Here is a 24,477-nt window from a genome sequence, read left to right as displayed (position 1 = left end):
TGGAGAAGGTTAACATAGTGTCATATGTGACACCAAGAAGTTTAGGTTCATGTTCAAGTTTGACTTGGATGTTGTTAATCAGAACTTTTGGGTGGATCTTGTATTCCTTGGTATCTGGAGTGAACAGAGTTACTGTTGACTTTTCTGGTGACACTATCAGCTCTCTTTCATTGAGAAACTCAATGACCTTAGGGACAAACTTATTGATGGCTTCAGTAAGAGCGTTTATGTCCAAACCAGTAGAATAAATAGAGATGTCGTCTGCATACTGGACCACTTGGACATTCTTGGGTGGGTTTGGGAGATTCCTCAGGTAATAGTTGAACAGGATTGGTGATGTTACAGCTCCTTGGGGAACTCCAGCTCTAATATTTCTACATTTGGATGTAGTGTTTCTGAAGTTGACACGAGATTGTCTTCCTTTCAGATAACAGTTAAACCAACGTTTCAGAGGATCTGAGAGGGAAGATTGTCCTAGGTCTTTCAAGAGTTTATCATGAGACACCATGTCGAAAGCTTTGCTTAAATCAATTTGCAGCAAAACTGTTCTGTCTGGTGGTCGTTTCTTGCTGAAACCGGAAGCAACTTGGTCATTAAAATCGTTTAGGGCTGAAACTGTGGAGTGATTTTTATGAAAACCATGCTGAAAAACAGGTATTTCAAGGGATTCAGAAAGTGCAGGAAGAATTAATCGCTCCAGGATTTTGATGGCAGGGCAAAGCAAAGAGACAGGACGATAGGAGTTGGAATCTTGAGGGTCTTTACCAGGTTTCAGGAGAGGGATAATGACCGAGTTTTTCCAAATGTCAGGTATAATGCTGAGAGCTAACGAGAGATTAAAAATCTTTGTTAGGTAGCTCACGCCAATTGGGCCAAGATGTTTAAGGTGCAGGTTGGAGATGTTGTCAGGTCCTGCTGCTTTAGAAGCTTTGCTGGCTTTGATGGCTTCAGCTGTCTGTTGTGTGGTGAAAGAGGGTGGATCTTCAAGGCTATTTTTCTTCATATTCCTTGTAACACATCTGGATGATTTAGAACTGATGTGTCTGACTACAGAGGAATATTGCTTATTGAATCCATTAGCAATATCTAAAGATGAAGTATGATATCGACCTTTGAATTTAATAGCCTGATTATTATTGCTACATCCTTTTCCATTCAAGTTTTTGATAAGCTTAAACAGTTTAGAGGAGCAGCCGCTGGTAATCTCATTTATCTTTTCTCTCCATTTATTTTTACGATGTAAATTAACCTCTTGCAAGATCTCTCTATTAAGAGTTTGTATATCAGGAGAGTCTGGATTTGTTTCACGAAGATTATCTCTTTCTTTCATTTTATTAGATGTTGCAGTGGGAATTTCAGGTATAATGTCCTTGATTCGGCCTCCAGGGATAGTTTTCTTGGAGGCCTTGTTAAGAATTTTTCTGAACTGTTTCTCTGCATTGTGTATATTATCAGGCTCTGGGAGTCTACTGAATCTTTCTTCAGTAATGTTGGTAAATTTGTCCCAGTCTGCTTTCTTGAAGTTTATAAATTTTCTGTAATCACTTTTGATAGTCTGGATGGAGGTGTTGATTTTGATGATGATGGGTAAGTGATCAGAACTTAATGCAGTTTTAGTTTCCCATTCTATATATGGTAGTAGAGATGTTGATGCTAGTGAAATATCTGGAGATGTGGGTTGGCGTTTTTCAGTCCTTGGATACTTGTATTATATTGTGTTAATCCTATAGTATTCATTGTTTATATAAAAAATAGTTTATTAATAAATTCTTAATGCAATGTAATTACCATTTATGAATGTTGAATATTAAATGTATATGTTGTTTTGTCCCAAAAAAAATTCTCGTTGAGAACTCCAAAGTCTGATTCACTAATTTCTTCAGCTAATTTATCTCCTCTCGCATCCTGAATGCTGGAATACCACAAAGGATTGTGGGCATTAAAATCACCCAGAATGAGGGAGTCTGGTTCAGATAAAATGGCTTTGATGTCTGGCTCAAATCCTGGGGCACAGCTGTTTACTGGTGGAATATATACATTCCTGATTTTAATGTTACCAATTGAGATTCCATTGGATTCTGTGTGGCCATCATTAAGAAGATCAGGTGCTTGTGCAAACAAGATGGATTTATGAACAAAGATGGCGACACCGCCACCATTGTTTTTCCTATCTTTCCGAATCATAGTAAAGTTAGGAATGTCAGGAGGAGCAGATTTTGAAGAAAGTTTGGTTTCTTGTAAAACCACTACTTTAATCTGATGTTCATTGATGAATGAGATAAGGTCTGATGTCTTGGTTTTTATACCATTGCAATTCCACTGTAGTATGTTCAGTTTATAGTCTATGTTGTCATTGTTGAGAGTAGGTCTAGGTTGTCGAGGAGTGGAAGGTGAAGGATTTGTTGAAGGTTGAGGATTTGTTGAAGGTTGATGAATTGTTGAAGGTTGTGTAGTTGTAGTAGGAATGTTGTTGGGAAGTGTTAAAGGGTCGTTGAGGCAGGAAGGACAAACATAGGTGTTCTTGTCATAGTCTTTTTTGGTTGTAGATTTAAGGTTGCTTTGATAATTAGCAGTGCTTAAAAATGAGTGGAGGGGGGGGGGGGGGTGTGTGTTAAACCAACTACATTAGTTCTTATTTAGGTGATTTCCCTTATATTGCAAGATTGTCTAGAAAGCATATACATGTATTTTTGTAGAATAAATTGAAAACATGGTGTGGTGCATATTCTTAATGCCAAAAATTTCCTTCGTGTGGTGCTACATTAACCAAATATAACCTGAAGTAAAACACAAACACATGAAAGACTAACCCACAAAATAGAGAGGGGGGGGGGTAGGATTCTGAGCTTGACTAGGTACTTTGAGGGAAAGTAATACACTCTAGACATATCTAGATTCTTTTGAAAGAGAACTGAATCTTTCCTTGTATTAATTCCTTGGCAATCAAAGTCTTTTATATTGATAGACAGACATCTGCTTACTATAATTTGCCAAAGTAAAACTTACCTACGTTTTTTCTTTCTTTTTATGTTTATATTGAATTCAGTCTTATTTCATTTTATAATCTATCTAAAAAAAATATATAATTATTATTTTGACGAGTTGAGGTACTCGGAATAGGAAACCTTATTTTTTTATAGAGTATAATAATTATGGTTTGGCAATTAAGATATTTAAATTAAAAATTAACTTTCACACTGCAAATTTTAAGGTACACCCAAAAATGTATAGTTTGTGATAGTTAAAGACAACATTTCAGTAAAGTGACTGAAAGCATAAGTTACAAGAGTACATATTAACATGTTGTATTTGATAATTGTTCAATCTAAAAGGACTCCATGTTAGTTTTGAGTTTAAAAGACACATATCTAGGATGTAACAAAAAAATGAGATTTTCAAGTCTTGGCACCTTTATAACTTTGTGGTATAAAAATAAAAATTCTTCCAGATATGAATGCTTTCTAAATGTTTTTTTTAACCTGCGACAACTTAACATGTAGCGCATCAATCGTTGTCAGGGAAGTGATTACTGATTAGTCAGATGTGCAACATTAATAAACACGAGTAGGGGAATGCCTTGGCCCAAAACAGAGACAAATCATAGCCATGAATAATTAAGAGTTCCAGACAAAGGTTGTGCAATCAAAGAGTTGATTAAGTGAACTGTTTGGTATTATTTAACCTAGTACCCCTGTTGTTTGAACAGTAAGAAGAGAATAGTGAATATTTCTTCAAGCCCCTCCTCCTGTCCTTGAGCCCTACCCTGCAAGACCTATACCTGTTGTGTACTAGCGCAGCAATGCTACCCAATATAGGAGAGGGGGAGATTTCTGAGCTTTACTAGGCACTTTGAGGGAAATCATTATAATTTCAAAAGAAAAAAAAGGTAATTTTTTCAGTGGCCTTTTAATATTATAGGTTTGTACTACACTCCATCAAAATTAAAAACTAAACCTATACTTCTAACAAGATTCCTTAAAAGAGAACTGAATCATTCAGTGGTAAGCGAAGTCTCTTTATGAGGACAGACAGACATTTACTTACTTTAATTTGCTGAAATAAAACATATCTATGTTTATTTTTCCTTTTAATATTTCAATAAAATTCAGTTTCATAACATTTAGTCTTATTTCATTTTATATTCTATCTGAAAATAAATATAATAATTTCACATGTAACACAATTTTAATTATGAGATAAATGATAGGCTAATATTGTTCTGGATTGAACAAAAAGATAAGGCTATTAATTATCTCTGTGATTTACTTCCTCCTTTAAATGACTTGTATGAAATGCCTTTAAATATTAGTCATGATGCTTTCCTTGAAGTTTTGTTAAATTGTGTTAAAAATTCTATAATAAGCTTTCAATCAAACTTTTTTAAGAGCAGTAGAAAAATACAAAAAGATTTGTCAAAGTCATTAAACGCATTGAAGTGTGGAAATGTCACAGATAAAACTGTACTTAATAAAATCATTGATATTGAAAACAGTCTGAGTAAAATGGAAGATGAAGAAAATTATCGTAGGTTAGAGACTTCTGTGTATTTCCACATTTTAAATGCAGAAAAGGCCTCAAAAACATTTAGTAGTTTGCTAAAAAATTCAAAAAAGCTGACTCTATCTCACAAATTAAGAATGACTTAGGTAAATCTTTTACATGTGAGAATGAAAGGAATGAGTTTTTAACAAACCACTTTAAAAACAAATTTGGCACAGCCTTTATTTCCAATTCGTCTCTCTTTGATTTTTTGGGCAATAATGTAAATCACCCAAAAATATTAGAACATAAATTAAATAACACAGATAGAGAAAAATTAGAGGCAGACATTTCTATTAATGAATTAAAAGAGTCACTTTGTTCAGCTAATTTAAATTCTAGTGTAGGACCAGATGGTATTCCTTATAGAATGTTGGTTAAGTTTTGGGACATTTTAAGCTTACCTTTACTGAGAGGCTTTAAAGAAATGATTAATAAAAAACAGTTAAGAGGCATGCTAAGATGTGGTAAAATTAGACTTATAGCCAAAAAAAATTCTGACCTTTCAAAAATTAAATCTTGGAAAACAATTTTTTGTTTGTCTACTGTGTACAAAATTTTCTCTGGGGTTATTGACAATAGGTTAAAAAAAGTAATTGATAAAATAAATATCAGATCTCAAAAAGCCTATTCTTCTAAATACACTATTCAGGAAAATTTGATTCAAATTTATGAACTAATTTCTAAAACTTTAGCTTCCAACTCGTCTCTAGCAATTGCTTTAATTGACTTTCACTCAGCCTTTGACTGTATTGGACATGGATATTTAAGAGATGTATTGGAATTTATGAATTTTGGCCCAAATATGATAAATATGATTTTAACATGCATGAATGATAGATTTGCCCACATTCTGACCGATACTGGAATAACACCTAACTTTCCCATGAAAGTTGGTTATATGCAAGGTGATAGGCCAAGTCCTAACATTTTTAAAATTGCCCTAACCCCTTTATTACTTATTATATCAATTAACAATGAAATTGTAATACCAAGAGCTATACCTTTTAAATTGACAGACACAGATACACAGCCAGACCCTGAATCAGCATTTGCCGATGATTGTAATGTTGCATTTACTCCAACTGCCATTGCTTTACAAACTATTTTTCAAATTCTTACCTACTTTGCACAAGTTTCTAATTTAAGAACTAATGTAAACAAAACCAAAATTTGTATTATAGGAAGGAAGCCATCAAATGATTTTTTTCTGGAATTGGATTTAATTGGTATTGAATTGGTTGATGATTTTGATATTTTAGGTTTACATTTTGATTCAAAACTGTCTAATATGCAAAATAATTGGAACAAAGTAGTCGCTAAAATGTCAAAAGTTAGAAATTTTTGGGCACTTTTCTACCTTACTACACCTGGAAAAATTGCAATTATAAAGGGATTCATGTTACCTTTACTGAATTATGTAGGGGCAGTTGTCTTTCCATCTGAAGATATAATTTTGCAAATTGAAAATCTCATTATTTCCTTCTTATGTCAAAGTAGACCAATTGCAAAATCTAAAATCTTTTCAAGTGTTGAAAATGGAGGTTTAGGAATACCAAAAGTAATAGATTTTTTACGCTCTTTAGATATTTTAATGTATAAAAAATCCTTATCTATAGTAGATACTTGGGCTTTAGAAATAAAAAATACTAGATGTCAAGCAAATGATCCATTTTATTTCAATGAAAAATTAGATAAGAATATTAATCCTATTTTATCTAGAATTATTGAATCATATATAATATTTTCAAATTCATTTTGGCTAAACCATGATAACATAAAAGATATGAGAATTTTTAAAAATAATTTCTTTTGTAATAGTGAAAAACAAATTGTAAGCAGAGCAATTTTTACAGAAACAACATGGGTACGCTATGAAAATGATATTAAGTCAATTTGTTTTGGAGACCTGTTAAATATTGATAATATATGTCTAGATTATAGAAACTTTAACATCAAATCAAAGGTCAACTTCAATTACATGGAATTTTTAAGACTTCGAGGATTTGTTCAGCACAATATTGCTTTATATAGGTGTAAACTTTCAAAACCCCAAACTAAAATCAGTTCACTTTTTTTAAAGCAAAAAGTAAAGTCAAAACATTTTCGTTACTTCTTATCAAATGATGATCAGAGGATAGAAAAGTGTAAGTCTTACTTAAATAGGTATAACTGGGCGAAAATAAGAGAATTTGACATAGAGAGAGAGCGTAAATGGCAAAAAGTATGGACTTTTTCCTTCTTACCAATAAATATCCGAGAATTTGCATTTAGGTCCATAAACAATTATAACTATTTTAACGCTAATATCTCAAATTTTAGGCTAGAATCTCCAGAATGTACACTTTGTAAGCTTGACCAGAATCTACCCGCTCCGAGAGAAACAACACAACACTTTTTTCTGGACTGTCCCGTCACCACAAACTTTACAACAAACTACTTCACAGAATTTCTACAGAATATGGAATTTAATTTCGACTCAAGCTGGCTGTTATTAGGAGTCCCAAAAACGCTCACCAGTAATATTATTAATGTAGTTAATATTGAAATTACACTTGTGTTATTTTTTATCTTTCAGTCAAGACTGAAAAAAAAGCTTCCATTAAATTCAAATCTACTTGAATTTATTTCCTTTCAAAGAAAATTTTTGTTTAAAAACAAAAATTATAAATTAGGATATGAAAAATTAACAACATTTCAATTTGACCCGGGATAAATGTCATGTTTTGAGTATAGAAAGAAAACTACCTGCAAATGAGGGCATTTTTAAAAAGATTTTTTTTTGTTTTTGGTAGTTCGGTCTCCATTTTTTTTGCAAAGCCACTGCCATGTCATATTCTAGCGTTCTACTCCTGTTTTAAAGACTAAGAACACAAACCATTATGGAAAATAAGCAGAAAAATAACACCTTTTTAACATTACTTGCTCTAGTTCCTCATATATAAGAACTGATATAATTGAAATAATTCTTTAATTGAGACATTAAATGAAAAAACGGTTTATACATGATATCAGTAATGAAAGTTCTTGTAATCAACATAAAATCATATACAAAGAGGATCCTCATCAAGAATTTCTTCTTCTTTAACCTCTAGTTTAACATCAGCTTCACCACAATCAACAAAGCTGGTAGAAGCAGAAGCTGGAACTGTATTCTTAGTAGATTCTAACTTCTTGAGATGTGCAGCTGTTTTCTTGTGCCGTGACAATTCTGAAATTGATTTAAACGATTTATTGCATATTTCACAAGAGTATGGCTTCTCACCAGCATGATCTCTCTTATGAAGAGTTAATTGACTTTTTCGTGCAAAAGTCTTTCCACATGTACCACAAGAGTATGGCTTCTTTCCTGTATGGATCCTCTTATGTTCAGTTAATTGACTTTTTCTTGCGAAAGTCTTTCCACATGTACCACAAGAGTTTGGCTTCTCTCCTGTATCGATCCTCTTATGTTCAGTTAATTGACTTTTTTGTGTGAAAGTCTTTTCACATTGATCACAAGAGTATGGTTTTTCACCTGTATGAACTCTTTTATGGGCAGTCAGGTTACTATTATTAGTGAAAGACTTTTGGCATTGATCACATGAGTATGGCTTCTCACCTGTATGGATTCTTCTGTGATATGTTAAACTGCTCCTACTAGATAATCTCTTCCAGCAGATACGACACTTGTTAATGTTCATGACGAATTGTTAATTGTTCTTGCACCTGGGATAAACATTATTTAATGAATACCTGTTTCGAATTAGAAATAATGATTTCAAGCATTTAGTATTTCATTTATCATTTCATTGTATGTCTTTTTTGTAAGAGCTACTCTATATTTAAGGTTGTGTCCATAGGCCTGTTAATTCATAATAAAGTATTCTATGAAAACTCTCCATCTATATCTTATTTAGTATAGCTACTCTGTATGTTGGGTGTGTCCATCAATATGTAAGTAAAAGTATTCCAAATATGCTGTGATGTTTTATTCAATGTTATAGACAAATGAATTCTTGTACTTGTTAAAAACTAACTTACTTTAATTTTCTGAACTGACACTATGCGTGGTCTGATTCTCTTTATGTTGACTTCAGTTTCAAATATTATTTCATTTTATTTTTATGTCTAAAAAAAAGACAAAATTATCATTTAATAAGTAGATCTAATTGAATTAAAGAAGGTATACACATTTTTGCATTCAAGAGAACAGAAAAAATGTATAAACAGAAACATATCTACATGATTTAGTGGAAATGTAATTAATATTTACAATCTTATATCAATTGATATTTCTCAAACTTAGGTTAGGGAAAAATGTGTATGTAATGAAGCTCCGTATATGTTTAAACAATAAAGCAAACAAAGTATATAAAGTACAACATATTTACCTAGGGTAAAGCGGGGCGAACTCTGTGTTTTTTTCGGTATTTTGAACCTGCAAATCGTAAAAATTATTTTTTTTTAAATGGGACCAAGACCAGTAGAAAGATCTCGGAAAAGTCGATCAGGTCCTAAAAGAACGTAAACCTAGGACATTGGGAAGTTTGTCAAAATTGATCTCTAAAACGGCACCGACTTCGCCCCGCCTTGAGGCGAAGTCGGTAGGGCATTTTCAAGCTTGGAAAATTCGATGATGTATTGATTTTATTACAGCATGCCCAAAAGGTAAAAGTTGCTAAATGTAATAAATGCACAAAAATTTTTATTAAGATAGGTCAATTTTTTCTACCAAAAAAAAAATTTTTCTGAAGTACGCGAAATTTGACTTTTTTTCTCGAAAATTTCACTTTTTTATATAAAATTGAAAAAGTTAGTATAAAAAGTGAAAAAACCGAGTTCGCCCCGCTTCACTTTTAGTCGATTTAAGAAAAAACTATACACGCCTTTTTAAAGTTTTAAACGGAATCGGATAGCCCATTAGATTCTTAGTAAGTCCCCTGAAGACGTCTAAGCTCTAGCTCTTACCAGTTTTTGTCCAAATGACCGTTTTTCCGACCGAAGCAAAAAAATCGAAAAAAAAAAAATTTTGTCGTCCGACTTTAAGACCCAATAAGTACCCTAAAAATTCATCTCACAAAAATTTTTGTAGGCAATTTAATAAGGAACAAATTTGATTTTGTGTTTTTTTTTTCTGTCAGTCGATTAGAACATGGAGAAAAATGTCATTTAATGAAGGTTGTCAAAAACCGAGATCGCCCCGCTTTAACCTACACATTTTTAAAAATAACATTTTTTTCAAAGAATTATGATTTTTTCTTTAAAATTATTTCTAAATACTTGGATACAAACATAAATAAACATAATTGAGCACTTTTTAAGATACATTTAAAACAAATTCGTTATCTAGGTTCATTCATATATTAAACATTTTATTTTTTTCTACTTACACTCTCAATTCCTTCTTCCTCCTTTATTTCCTCTTTTACTTCCACACTCTCAGCCTCCATGTTGATAGAGAGAGGATCCTCATCAAGAGTTTCTTCTGCTTTTATCTCTAGTTTTATATCAGCTTCACCACAATCAACATAACTGGTAGAAGCAGAAAGTGGAACTGCGTCATTAGTAGATTTTAACTTGTTGAGATGTCAGCTGATTTATTATATATTGTCAAAGAAGCATTAGTTTTAAAATATTTCTTGCATATTTTACAAGAGTATGGTTTCTCTTCTGTATGTATCCTCTTATGGAAATTTAACTCACCATTTGTTCGGAATTTTTTGTCACATGTATATGGTTTCTCTCCTGTACGGATCCTTTCATGAAGAATTAATGCACTTTGTTGCGTGAAAGCCTTTTTACATGTGTAACGAGAGTATGGCTTCTCTCCTGTATGGATCCGTTTATGGATAATTAACGCACTATTTGTATGAAAAGATTTTCCACATGTATCACAAGAGTATGGCTTCTCACCTGTATGGTTCCTATTGTGCTTCAGGTATCAGGTATCAGAATGTAGCAGGCCTCAGGAACTTGGGCGACTTCGCCATCTTGTCCAAGGCAGGGACCAAACTTGTGCTACGCACTTGTCCACAGACCCATCTGCTTTGTTACCACTGTTCTTGGCTAGCAAACCTAAATAGTATATGTTAGCCTTCTCTTATTGTGACATGATTTCCCATGTCCGCCTATAATATATGTTTCTCTAAACTTGTGGTTTTAAACTCTAAATTTTCCTGTTTTTTTTATAAATTTCAATATGTGCTTGAGACTCAAGGTATGGAAGTCTTTGGTCCGTATGGTGTTGTTACCAAATAGCTCCAGCCTGAGCTTGTTGTATCTGGGGCAATAGCCGATGAGGTGTTCGATGGTTTCCTCATGGAATCCGCACTGTTGACAGCCTGGGTTGTCTGCCAGGTTCATTCTAAATAAGTGTTTATTAGTGTTAGCGTGGCCAGTCAGGATCTGGCATGCATACATGACAAAAGTCCTGTTTTTGTTCTGGATGAGTTTCCAGACATTGTTTCTGGCTTCTTTCAGAAACATTCTTGTTTGTCTGCAGAATCTTGGGTCAGCAGGACTCATCCACTTCTGTTGATGAGCCCTGTCGGCCCATTCTTTGATTATACCATTGATGTATGATATAGGAATGGGTGCATGTGGTTCTGGATAGATTACCTGTTTGTTGTTCATTGCGGAGCCAAGCTTGGCTAGGCGATCCGCAATTTCATTACCTTTGTGACCTACATGTGCTGGGATCCAGATAAGTTCCACCATATTTTTCTTACCTAGTCTGTTTAGTGCCTGTTTGGCTCTCGCCACGCAGGTGCTGTCCACTATATACTTACTTGCAGCTTTGATAGCTGCCTGGCTGTCAATATGTACTTTAATATTTTTACCTATGGGGTTGATTTCTAGTAGATGTTGTGCCGCAGCTTCCATTGCCAGGATTTCCGCTTGGAACACTGTGGCAATCTTACCTAGGTGCCTGTATCCCTGTTGTTTGATATTGATACCTTTGGTTGTGTAGCCAAAACCACTACCTGATTTGGTTTTTGACCCGTCTGTGTAGACATGAATGGTGCTGTCATTTGATGGAGTGAGCTTAAACTGATATTTGTTCAGCTCATCTTTTGTTTTTATGATACTAATAAAATTACACTCACCCCTTTGCTTGTTGATGAGCTTGTCTGTTGGCAGTGATAGTTCTGGGAGTTCTTTTGCCAATTTTAGAACTCTGTTGGTGTGGTTTTCAGGTTTTGTGACCTCTCCTTCCTTGTGTGACCAGTTACCATTCCTCGTCAACCTTAGGTAACTTTTCAGTGATAGAGCCTTAATATGAATTTCTATAGGATGTAGATCTAAAATAATTTCCATGGCCTGTGTGGCTGTGGTTTTCATTGCATTAAGAGAGGCAAGGCACCCCCTGCGCTGGACCTTTTCTAGTTTTTTAATGTGTGTGGTTTTGTAGGCACTGTTTAGCCAAACTAGACATCCATATGTAAGGATGGGTCTGACTAGACTAGTGTACATCCACCTACACACTTTGGGTCTGAGCCCCCAATTTTTCCCAAGCATTTTACGACATTGGTTCATTACAATATTGGCTTTCCTGGTGATGTTATCTACATGTTTGGTCCAGGTGAGTTTGGAGTCTAGAGTGACCCCCAAGTACTTAAAGGTTTTAACAACTTCAACTAACTCACCATTTACCTTGACTATGGGGTTTCTGATGTTGCGTTTTCGGGTGAAAACCATGATTTTGGTTTTTGAGGCGCTGAAACTAAGGCCACAGTCTGTGGCCCAGGTTTCCATTACCTTAGCATCCTGGTTTAGGCGATCCTCTATGGTTGATATATCTATACCTGTGACTAAGTCCACTAAGTCATCAGCAAAGGCATTTATCATGCTGGGGTGTACATCTGGGAACCTATCTAAGAGATCATCTGGTTCTAAATTCCAGAAGATGATGGACATAATGCCACCTTGTGGTGTCCCCCTGGTGGGGATCTTTGTGACACACTCACCGTTTAGCGTGGCTTCGGCTATTCTGTTGGTGAGCAGGTGTTCTGACCATTTTATAATAGCTGGATCTATACCTTTCCTTACCAAGTTGTTGATAATGCTACTTATGCTGGCTTTAGAGAAGGCTGCATCAATGTCTAGAAAGAGGGCACCTGTGATCTCTTTCTTTTCGAGTGATTTTTCAACCTTGTGTACTAACCTATGGAGAGCATCTTCTGTAGATATACTTTCCCTGTAACTGAACAAGTTCTTATGAAGCTTGTTGTACTTAAAGGTGGTCCTGTTGAGATACCAGAAGATGAGCCTTTCAAGCCCTTTCAGGAGAAAGGATGTCAGGCTGATGGGTCTGAGATTTTTTGGGTTACTATAATCTAGTTTACCAGCCTTTGGTATGAAAACTACTTTAGTTCTCAACCAGCTTTTAGGTACTTTACCTTGTGTAATACTTAGCTTGTAGATATGTGTGACTAGGTCCAGAATGGCATCTGAGCCATGTTGTAGCATGGCTGGGTAAATGCCATCTGGGCCCGGGGATTTATATGGACTGAAACTTTTAAAGCATGCCTTAACTGATTGTCTGTTCACAATGTTGTCAATATCTAGATTACTTACCCCAAAGTCTCTAGGGACATACTGTTCCTCCTCTGGTACACTGGGGAAATGTGTGTCTAATAATACCTTTAAAGTTTCTTCTGGAGAGCAGGTGAAATCACCTTCTTGATTTTTTACTGTACCTAGTTCAATCTTGTTGCCCTGGGCTAGAACTTTTTGTATTCTGCTTGCCGTGGTGAGGTCTGAAAGTTCGTCACAATGACGTTTCCATCCCTCAATTTTAGCTGTTTTGATGTCAGATTTATACTTACTTTTTAACCTGTCATATGCCTCTTTAGTCTCAGCTGTATTATACCTGCGATTTTTGACGTTAGCTCTGTGTAGCTTACGTTGTGTTTGACTAAGATTACCATTCCACCAAGGTGGTCTTCTTTTACCTTTGAAGAATCTCAGCTTGCAGCTAGAGTTATAGGAGTTGATAATAGCATTTTCTAATCTATCCGTTAGTATGTCTATGTTTTCACTACTTGTATCAATACCTGAAATTTCTTTGTTCAAATTTTGACCAAAGAGAGACCAGTCTGTCTTTTTTACATTTCTGTACGAGTTGTCCATATTTGGGTCAGCTATGTTTTTACTTACAATGAGGTCAAATTCAATTTTATGGTGATCTGACATTGTTTCATCACTAGATACCTGCCAGTTTACTACTTTGTCTAAGACTTTGGTGTCACCTATTGTGATATCAATTACCTCTTGTCTCCTACAATCGGAAAAAGTGTAATCATTACCTTTGTTTAGAATGTGTAAGTTTGTGGAGGACAGCCATTCCATGAGCTCTATGCCCCTTCGGTTGTCATTTGAGCTGCCAAAAGCTGTACTATGGCAGTTAGAATCGCTACCAATTAGTAGGGACCATCCTTTGGTCCTGCAGAAAGTTGTAAGCTCTCTCAGCAGTTCCGGGGGTGGTGGTGGTGCTCCAGGTCCCTGGTGATATTCCATGTATACACTAGAAATGACTAAAGTGGTCCCATCCTCCAAATGCATGCCCACTGAGCACATATCCGGAGAACAGAACTGATTTATCTGCCAGCAATTAATATTTTTTGATACTAAGATCCCTGCCCTATTCTTAGTATTAGGCTTACCACAAAAAAGCTTATGTTTTTTTGAGAAACCAGTAATTTTAAAACTTTTATAATTAAAATTTGGCTCTTGTATCAGAGAGACAAATCCTGCATAGGTAAAGTCAATGTTGTTACTATTTAAGCCTAAACTTAAGTAATTGTCATGTACTGCTGTAGCTGCGATTGCTTTATGTAAGTTGATTTGACTAAATTTTAGTCTAGTTTGAGTAGGTGGCGTCATTATTTATAAAAATTATTTAAGGGGGAAAAATTTATATAAATATACTAAATAGAAAAATACTTAGATTTTCTCCTGCATGGAGGCTCCCTCCTGGAGGGGTGGGAAACCTTCCTTCTTCCTCTCACTCCAATCCTCCAGAGCTTTACCCCAGACGTCAGAGTATGTGTAAATGCTGGTCTTCAGCTGGCTGCCTTGGTCAAGGATGTTGTCCAGGGCGTCCTCGGCTACTTCCACGACAATGCTAAAAAATTTAGCACCCTCTGGAAGCTCCTCATCCTTGTTCAAACATCCCTTGACCACCTTCAGATGTTTTTCCCTTAAAAATGGATTATATAACCTGAGAAAGCTTTCCATTAAGGGCCTTTCTTTCCAGGCCAACCTCTTGAGGTTCTTGACGGAGAGGCACACAAACGGCATCTCCCCTGGGCCGTACGCCGCATACTTGTACCCCAGCCGTTCCCTGCCCTCGGGCACTCCGGCTTGCCGGATTGTCCTGAGCAGGAAATCAACTGTGGCTTGGTTGCGGCACTTGACCCAGAAGCCATGGTTCCTGCGCCCCCTCCCCAAGATGTCCTTTCCCATGTCAATGGCCTCGAGATTTTTGTCGAGGCCCTCACTCATTAGGGCCATCTCCAGCTCCGCCTCAATGGTGTCCCAGTCATCTTGGTCCAGCGTGTGGAGGTCAGCATCGGCGCCGGCATCATCATTGTCCGGCACCGCCCTGACATCCACCTGCAGGCCCTCGACTCTGGTCGCCTTGGAGAAGGACATCTCGTCCCTTTTGGCCCTTCTCTTTTCTGCCCTGATTTTGTGGGCTCTGTTCTTGCCCTGATTGCTGGCTACAGCTGCACCACTGACAACCTGTTTTTCCCCTTTCTTTGTTTTCCCCCCCTTGCCCCTCTTCCTTTTCTTTTCCACTTGCCACCCCTCCCCTTCCCCTTTGTCAGTGTTGCAGCCGTCTCCATCATTCAGAGTTTCTGAAAATGTATCCAGAAACTGGCCAAAATCGTCCGTACTTCTGTCGGGGGAAATGATGGTTTTATCCATCAAATTCCCATTGTCATTCCCTGGGGGTGGCGTCGAGACAGCGGCAGCCCCCACGGAGATACCTGCGCCGGATGGGTTTCCTGCTCTGGATGGCGTAAAAACAGCGGCATCCTTCATCGCAGTAGTACCACGTCCGTCTGGTGTAGTCGGCGCTGAGAGCGCCGAAGTTGACATTCTCCTGGGAGAAGCAAATCTCCTATTCGGAAATTTGCTTGTCCCAGGGACTGATACGCCGGAAATATTAAAATTACCGACCGTTTTTGTTGATGATTCGAGGCTTCCTGTAGTCCTTTGGGGGGTCCCAACCAGTCCCTCTTCCATTGGGATGGCCCCCCCGGCAGTAGCTTCAGGGATGAGTTGGCCACCGGCTCCAGACTCATCTCTCTTCCCCATTTCGAGTTGGGGGACATTTTCAATCTTGTTGGACATATTCATATTGGACATTTTAAATAAGCTAATATTCTGAAAAAGAATATTAGTTATTTTTGAATGGCCTAGAGAAAATTTACACCTAAAGGATTTCACTGCGGCCAGAGTTACGTCCTTACCTAAATTAATCTGCGGGGAATTTTTATGTACTGTTTTTTTTTTGGTTTTGATTTAATTCACTTCTGATTAAAAATACAAAATAAAAGAAATAAAGTTTAAGAAAAGTTTGTGTGATCACAATGGTTTGGTGTGGACTGTGGGGGGATGTAAACAAAAGTCAGCTGATTTAATTTTAGTATTGTGATCAACCAATCAGAAGCAGCCTTATATTAGAAAAGACGACATTTTTAAGTTACCCTAGTTCTCAGTAAATTGTCAACACCCCATAATGATAATTATTTGTCATTTGGGGATGTAGCCATGGAAGAGAATATTTGATTATACCATATTGACTTGCCAAGGTGCCGAGTGCAGGTTCTTAGTTAAAAAGCCCCCTGGCCTCGTCACGGCGAACCTACCTATGGTTAAGGATTATTGATATTCAACAGAGTAATTATATGTCTGTCTATGCTTTGCCGCATTCGGTAGCTTCAATAAGAGCTTAACATCAGGAGGTCCTATTGTGCTTAGTCAAGTCACTCCTGCCTGAAAACGCCTGTTTACATAAATTACATTTATACAGTTTCTCGCCTGTATGAATTCTCATGTGTGCTACTAAACTACCAACATCAATAAATGTTTTTTCACACAATTCACATTTGAATGGCTTATCTTCTTCATGAATTTCTAAATGTATTAGGAAATCACTCTTGATTGAAAATTTCTTGCGGCAAATATAACACAACAACATGATGAACTGTTAACTATTCTTGCACCTGAAATAAATAATATTTCATATCTTATATTCCTGAGTAAAAAAGTAAAGGATAATTCTTTGCCCTAATTATATATTTGACTATTATATGTGCCCAAGTGGATAAAGAATATGTTCACTTGTTCATGGTTGATGGATTCTTAATTAATCTTGCACCTGAGATAAATATTCATATCTAAAGCAATTCCAGTATCCAATTTCTAATACCTGTACCCAATATAACCTAACCTAACCTGACCTAAAGTAAAACACAAATAAACAAAAGACTACCTCGAAATATAGAGGGAATACAAATCTTATTTTAAATAAAAGAAAAAAAGAGTTGGAATTTTTCCAGTAGCCTTTTTCCCTTATAGGTTTGTACTATATTCCAACAAAAAACACATACTCATAAATATTCCTTTAAATCATTTCAATTGTAAGCAAAAATGTTTTATATGGACAGACAGAGATTTACTTACTTTCCTTTGATAGAATAAAACATACCTATATTTTTTCTTTCTTTTTATGTTTAAATATTAAGATTTATAATATTTAGTCCTATTTCATTTTTTCATAATATTTAGTCTTCTTTCATTTTATATTCTGTCTGAAAATAAACATACAATTATAAATACTAAATAAATATTGGTTCACAAAAATTAAAGTAGGTGTATCTTGGCATTCAAGAGAAGGACAGAAAAAATATATATAACAGAAACAGTATCTAAATGATTTAAATTTTTTTTTACAATTTTTATCAATTAGTACTATGTTTAAACAATAACCATAAAAAGCAAACACCTATTTTTAAGATTTGTAAAAATTTTATACAAATAACATTCTTTTAAAAGAATTATGATTTTTTCTTAAAAATCATTTTTGGAAAAGCAATATTATTTACACATATTATTAAATCTTAAATACAAACATAAATAAACATAATTAAGCACTTTTTAAAAGACATTTACAACAAAATGGCAATTAAGGTTCAAGCATTTATTAAACATTTTTATTTTTATTTAGTTAAACAAATTCTTCACTCTCAATTCCTTCTTCCTCCTTTATTTCCTCTTTTATAATTACTTCCACACTCTCAGCCTCAATCTTTATAGATATAGGATCCTCATCAAGAGTTTGTTCTTCTTTTATTTCCATCTTTATATTAGCTTCAACACAATCAATAAAACTGGTAGAAGCGAAGGTGTAACAATATTCCAACTGGACTTATGGCTCCTCTTATGTATAGTTAAATGACCTGGATGAGAGAAAGCCCTGTCACAGGTATCACAGGCGTATGGCGTCTCTCCTGTGTGGATCTTATTGTGTATGTTTAATTCACTTTGTCTCTTGAAAGTCTTTTTACATGTACCACAACAGTATGGCTTCTCTCCTGGATGGGTCCTCTTATGGTTAGCTAAATTACTTGGTCGAGAGAAAGCCTTTTCACATGTATCACAAGAGTATGGCTTCTCTCCTGTATGGATCCTATTGTGGATAGTTAAACTACTACTTGTAAGGAAAACTTTATCACATGTGTCACATTTAAATGGCTTCATTCCTGTGTGAGTTATCATGTGTTTTGTTAAATTACCATTTGTAGAGAATTCCTTGGAGCAGATATGACACTTGTTCATGATGGATTATTAATTGTTCTTGCACCTAATATAAAACAAATTTAAATTGATAAATAAGTTAAAATAAAAAAATTTATTTTAAGCCCTTATAATTTAACTATTATCATTTTAAATACTGATTTTATTGTGAGAGCTACTCTATATTAAAAATGTGTCTGTACGTTTGTTACTATGTGGGCAAAAGTATTCTAGATGTACTATATAAAAACTTTCCCCCTTTCATTCATATCTTATATAGCAGGTTGTGTCTGTAGATATGCTGTGCTGTTTAATTTAATGTCATGTACTACTTGTTAAATGCTAACTTACTTTTTTCTCAACTCAAATTTGACGTTTTATTTCTCCTTATGTAATCTTAAATCTTATTCTATTTTATATTCTACCTAAAAACAAACATATAATTATTTTTTTACAAATCTTATCAAAATGAATATAAGATAATGAAATAATAATAAACAAGATTTTAAAGTCTAAATTAATTTAGATAATGCTCTTATAAATTCTGCCTTAAGAATATTAGGGATAAAAGTTTACTTTAAAGCTTAAAAACAAAAAACACAGTAAATAAATTAATGTATTTTACCAACATTAAATCTACTAAGATTGAATATTTTTGTACCAGCATTTTGTTTGTCATATTTGAATTTTATGTTTCACACCATCAATAGACCTAATCCGTCCTAATGATAATTATGTCTGGTGATTATTATGTTCAGTAATGACATTAATTTTACCAAAATTTCTTGACATGTCAAGCTGATTTATTATGTATTGAAAAATCTGAACGAGAGGAATAGGAATTCTTGTACAATTTACTTCATGCAACTATCTCTTTCTTTTTGACAGACAAACGTACATCATATTTTTTGCCTGAGATAATATATTACAGACACACATATTTTGGGAGACCACTGTTTTGGAGGTAAATAAAAATAAGGGGGTAAATAAAGGACGAGAGAGCATTAACAAAAAATAGAATTAGTAAAAAAAGTAACTTCTCAGCATTTTTAAATCTTATAACCTAATTTTATCTCGAATATTGGTTTCTAAGAAGGCTTCAATTTAAGAATTACTCTTTTTCATTTTAATTCATTTATCTATCTGAAAAATTATGGGTATAATGCAAGAAACATTTTAAGATAAATATAATGTTCTACATACAATAGGAGAAGAATAAATATATCTAAAAATTATTTTTTACAAAAATTACAAAGCAAAAAAAATACAAGAATTAATTTGCTCAAAAGAGCATATTATACATGGTGAGTCAGATATAAATTATATCATTAGTTAATAATATTTGTTATAAACACTAAATCTTATAAAAAGATAGAAAAATATTTATTTATAAAAAAAGTCTTAAATTAACTGTATTAGTAAACACGTATCATTATATAGATATTGAATTTCTTGAAATAAAGTACTTGTCAATTAAATTAAAAGTAATAACAATTCTTATCCTGGTACTTCATATAAGAATATTGTTTATCATATTTCAATCTTGTGATCCACAATATCAATTAAGTTTAGTTGATCTTCATGAGAATTCTTTACACAAGAAAGAGAATCTTCATCTTGAATTTTTTCTTCTTCTATTTCCTGTTTTATAGTTTCTTCCACACTCTCAGCCTCCATGTTCATAGACAGAGGATCTACATCAAGTGTTTCCTCTTCTTTTATTTCTAGTTTGATATTTGCTTCACCACAATCAACAAAACTAGTAGAAGCAGGAGGTGGAACTGTATTCTCAAAAGATTCAAACTTCTCGAGATGTCCTGCTAACTTTTTGTGAACTGACAATTTTGAACTGGTGTTAAAAGATTTCTGGCATAATTCACAGGAGTATGGATTCTCTCCCGTATGGATCCTCTTATGACGATTTAATGCACTTTGCTGAGAAAAGCCCTTTTCACATATATCACATTTAAATGGCTTCTCCTTAGTGTGGGTCCTCCTATGACGAGTTAAATCACTATTGGAACAGAAAGCTTTTTCACACGTATCACAAGAGAATGGCTTCTCTCCTGTATGAATCCTCATATGACTTACCAAATGATGTTGTAGTCCAAAGCTTTTTCACAAAAATCACATTTGAATGGTTTCTCTCCTGTATGAATCCGCTTATGTATATATAATGCACTTTGTCGAGAGAAAGTATTTCCACATGTAACACAAGAGTATGGCTTCTCTCCTGTATGGATCCTCTGATGGTGAGTTAAATGGATTTGTTGTAAGAAAGCCTTATCACATAAATCACATTTGAATGGTTTCTCTCCTGTATGGATCCTTTTGTGTGTAGTTAATTCACTTTGTTGCTTGAAAGTCTTTTTACATGTTTCACAAGAGTAAGGCTTCTCTCCTGTATGAATCCGCCTATGTATATATAATGCACTATGTTGTGAGAAAGCCTTTTCACATGTATCACAAGAATATGGCTTCTCGCCTGTATGAATCTTCTTATGGACAATTAACTCACCATTTGAGCGGAAAGCTTTCTCACATGTATTACAAGAGAATGGCTTTTCTCCTGTATGGATCCTCTTATGGACAGTTAATGTACCTTGTTGTGTGAAAGCTTTTTCACAGGAATCGCATTTAAATGGCTTCTCTCCTGTATGAATTCTCATATGTCTTGTTAAGTCTCTCTTTATAGAAAATTCCTTGCAGCAGATATGACACTTGTTCATGATGGATTCTTAGTTGTTCTTGCACCTGGAATAAATAATATATAATGTAATACTTGTGTAGAGTTGAAAATAAAAAATTAAAGCAACATCATTTTTAATAGCTACTCTATATGTAGGGTGTGTCCGTCACTATGTAGGTAAAAGTATCCAGATGTACTCTATAAAAACTCTCCTCTGATATCTAATTATTATCCCACTTTCTCTTCTATCCACTTACATGTACTAAGTACTTGTCTTATTACCCAATCTACTTCTGATGTTTTATTTAATTACTATCTTTAGCTTTAATTTTAATACATACTATAGAAAACAATCATCCCAAACCCCAACTGTTTTTTTTCATGATATTTTTGTTACAGCAAACTAATTCACTTTTATGATACATACTTTATCTTAAATATTAAGATTTTAAAGATTCTGCTACATAATATTTGTATTATATATATGCTGACTTACTTTACTTTGTAAACTCAAATAATTTGTTTGTTCTTTCTATTTATAATCATTGAGTCTCAATTCATTTTTTGTACAGTCTGAAAATAAATATAATAATAATTTTACAAGTAACACAATTTTAATTATAAGAACTAATTGAAAATAAGAAATAATAAAAATTAGAAATGGTAGAAATACCTTCCTCAATAGGATAGAAAAATGTATAAACAGAAACGGTAAATAAATGATTTAGTGGAAATGCAATTAATATTTACAATATTATATCAATTAGTATTCAATTTTAGGTTAGGGTAAATTGGGTATGTATATGTACAAGGTAGCCCCACAGGGTTAGGGCAACACAGATTTATGTTTAAACAATAAAGCAAACAAAGTATATAAGATACTAGGTACTTATTTACACATTTTTACAAATAACGTTTTTCAAAGAATTATGATTTTTTTCTTTAATATTTTAAAGTTAGTATGTTTTTCAACCTATTTTAAAAAAAATTACACTATTCTAAGACATGAAGACATATTTCGATTTTAGCAATCATTTTCAATTCATTTTGTCTCTTGTAGAAGTGAATCAAGCAATATTAGCTTGGTCGTTTTCTTTAAAATAATTTTGGTCGTTTTCTTTAAAATAATTTTTGGAGAAGTAATATCATTTACACATTACATCAAATCTTAGGACGACACATGTTTATGTTTAATCAATAAAGCAAACAAAATATATAAGATACTAACTATTTACACATTTTTTTCAAAAAATTATGATTTAAAAAAAAATTATTTTTGGAAAAGTAATATTATTTACACATATTATTAAATCTTAAATACAAACATAAATAAACATATTTAAGCCCTTTTAAAAAGATATTTACAACAAATTCGCTATTTAGGGTCATGCATTCATCAAACATTTTTATTTCTATCTACTTAAACGAATTCTTCACTCTCAATTCCTTCTTCCTCCTTTATTTCCTCTTTTATAATTACTTCCACACTCTCAGCCTCAATCTTTATAGATATAGGATCCTCATCAAGAGTTTCTTCATCTTTTTTTTCCATCTTTATATTAGCTTCACCACAATCAACAAAACTGGTAGAAGCAGAAGGTGTGACAAAATTCCAATTATGGATCCTCTTATGCATATCTAAATTACCTATATGAGAGAAAGCCCTGTCACATGTATCACAAGCGTATGGCGTCTCTCCTGTATGGATCCTCTTATGGTTATTTAATTCCCATTGATATAGGAAAGCTTTTTCACATGTATCACAAGAGTATGGCTTATCTTCTGTATGAATTCTCATATGACTTATTAAACTACTCTTCATAGAAAATTCCTTGCTGCAGATATGACACTTGTGTAGAGTTAATTTACTAGAGTATGGCTTCTCATGCTCAGTAAAATGATAATTAAACTCATACTTTGTACGGAAAGCTTTGTCACATGTATCACACGAGTATGGCTTCTCTTCTATATGCATCCTTTTATGTAATATCAACTCTTTACTGACACGGAAAGTATTTCCACAAGTATCACAAGAGTATCGATTTTCCCTTTTATGGATCTTCTTATGAGTAATTAATGCACTTTGTTGTGAGAAAGCCTTTTCACATGTATCACATTTGAATGGCTTCTCTCCTGTATGAATTCTCTTATGTACTGTTAAATTGCTTTTTGTAGAAAATTTCTTAGCACAGATATGACACTTGTTCATGATGGATTATTAATTTTTCTTGCACCTGGAATAAATATCTAATATAATACTTGTGTAGAATGGAAATTAATAAGTTTAGCTATATGTAGGGAGTGTCCGTCACTATGTATATAAAAGCAATCCAGATGTACTTTATAAAAAATATTCTCTCTACATCCTTATCTTATTTGTTATAGCTACTCTATATGTTGGGTGTGTCTGTCAATGTTATTTAATGTTGTGGATAAATCTATCCTTGTACTTGTTACAATCTAACTTACTTTAATTTTCTGAACTGAGACTATGCGAGGTTTGTTTCTCTTTATGTTGTCTGAAAATAAAGAAAAATCATTATTTCATATGTAGTACAAATCTAATAATGAGATCTAACTTAATATAAGTGATGCCATATTGTTCATTAAATATTTCCCTATAAAATACCAATGTAAAATATTATTTTTGCAATCATCTTTATAAAATGGGAAACTTAAAAATCACAAATTAACCATTTTTATGTGTATCTTCAAAACTGTCAAATAAAAGTTAATTTTCTTTCTAAAAACATTTCGTCTATGATATTAAAAGTATAAAAAGAAATATCCAGTAACAAACTTTCTATCTTTTTTAACTTAATCTTAATTATTCTATCCAAGTCTAAATCCTGTCTACAAGATAGTTTCTATTTGGAGGGGACAGTTGTATGAAGAGCATTTAACGAGTTTAGGTACTTGAAATAGGGAAACATAAAATGTTTTTATAGAATATGATAATTATGTGTTGACAAAAAAGATATTTGAATGAAAAATTAACTTTTATCTGGCAGTGTTTGAGGTACACCCAAATTTGTACAATTTGTTATAGTTAAAAATAACATTTCAGTGAAATGATTGAAGGCATAGGTTACAAAAGTAATGATTAACATCTAGTGTATTTCATACAGCAAAATTAGGAACCTTTAAATTAAGTTGGTTTTGTGAAAATAGGACACCTATATAAAATACATGTAATATAAGAAAAAAAATATGTAGTTCATTAAATGCATGTCGTGAATCTACATCTTTATATCAAAAATACATCTAAAAAGAAATCCTTTATCTCTACTTAATAACCTATGGCCTTACTTCAATGCCTAAAGCAATAACTATGTACCTGTTTTTATTCGTGATATTTTTTATATACCATGTAAGAAAATTTCATTTTCATATTCTGAAAATTAAAAAAATAATACATAAATAAAAAAAATTATATACAGAAAACGAACAAGAATTAC

The 24,477-nt window shown here is 33.6% G+C and overlaps 3 protein-coding genes across 3 annotated transcripts in view; all 3 read right to left on the bottom strand.

The window, feature by feature from the left end:
- LOC145323489 (uncharacterized) overlaps positions 1-22,443 on the bottom strand; it is a 61,359-nt gene extending 38,916 nt beyond the window's left edge. Inside the window, exon 1 of the mRNA XM_080165889.1 lies at positions 22,073-22,443. The gene's annotated coding sequence lies outside the window, so the exon portion shown is untranslated. The remainder of the gene's footprint in view (positions 1-22,072) is intronic.
- Positions 11,659-15,215, bottom strand: LOC145321535 (uncharacterized). Its single transcript, XM_080162943.1, has 2 exons — positions 13,830-15,215; positions 11,659-11,793 (listed from the first exon to the last, which is right to left on the bottom strand). The coding sequence occupies exon 1, from the start codon at positions 15,175-15,177 to the stop codon at positions 14,467-14,469; it is 711 nt and encodes a 236-aa protein (XP_080019069.1). The 5' UTR covers positions 15,178-15,215; the 3' UTR covers positions 11,659-11,793; positions 13,830-14,466.
- LOC145323488 (uncharacterized) lies at positions 19,638-24,415 on the bottom strand. Its single transcript, XM_080165888.1, has 5 exons — positions 24,357-24,415; positions 23,489-23,538; positions 22,446-23,253; positions 21,693-21,696; positions 19,638-21,067 (listed from the first exon to the last, which is right to left on the bottom strand). The coding sequence occupies exons 3-5, from the start codon at positions 23,226-23,228 to the stop codon at positions 20,418-20,420; spliced, it is 1,437 nt and encodes a 478-aa protein (XP_080022014.1). The 5' UTR covers positions 23,229-23,253; positions 23,489-23,538; positions 24,357-24,415; the 3' UTR covers positions 19,638-20,417.
- Between the last annotated feature and the right edge of the window lie 62 nt (positions 24,416-24,477).

Source organism: Acartia tonsa, chromosome 6 (assembly GCF_053477335.1).
Source record: "Acartia tonsa isolate MP-2025a chromosome 6, ASM5347733v1, whole genome shotgun sequence".
Lineage (NCBI taxonomy): Eukaryota > Metazoa > Arthropoda > Copepoda > Calanoida > Acartiidae > Acartia > Acartia tonsa.
Note: the sequence above shows the minus strand (reverse complement) of the source record. Positions and strands in the feature narration are given on the sequence as shown.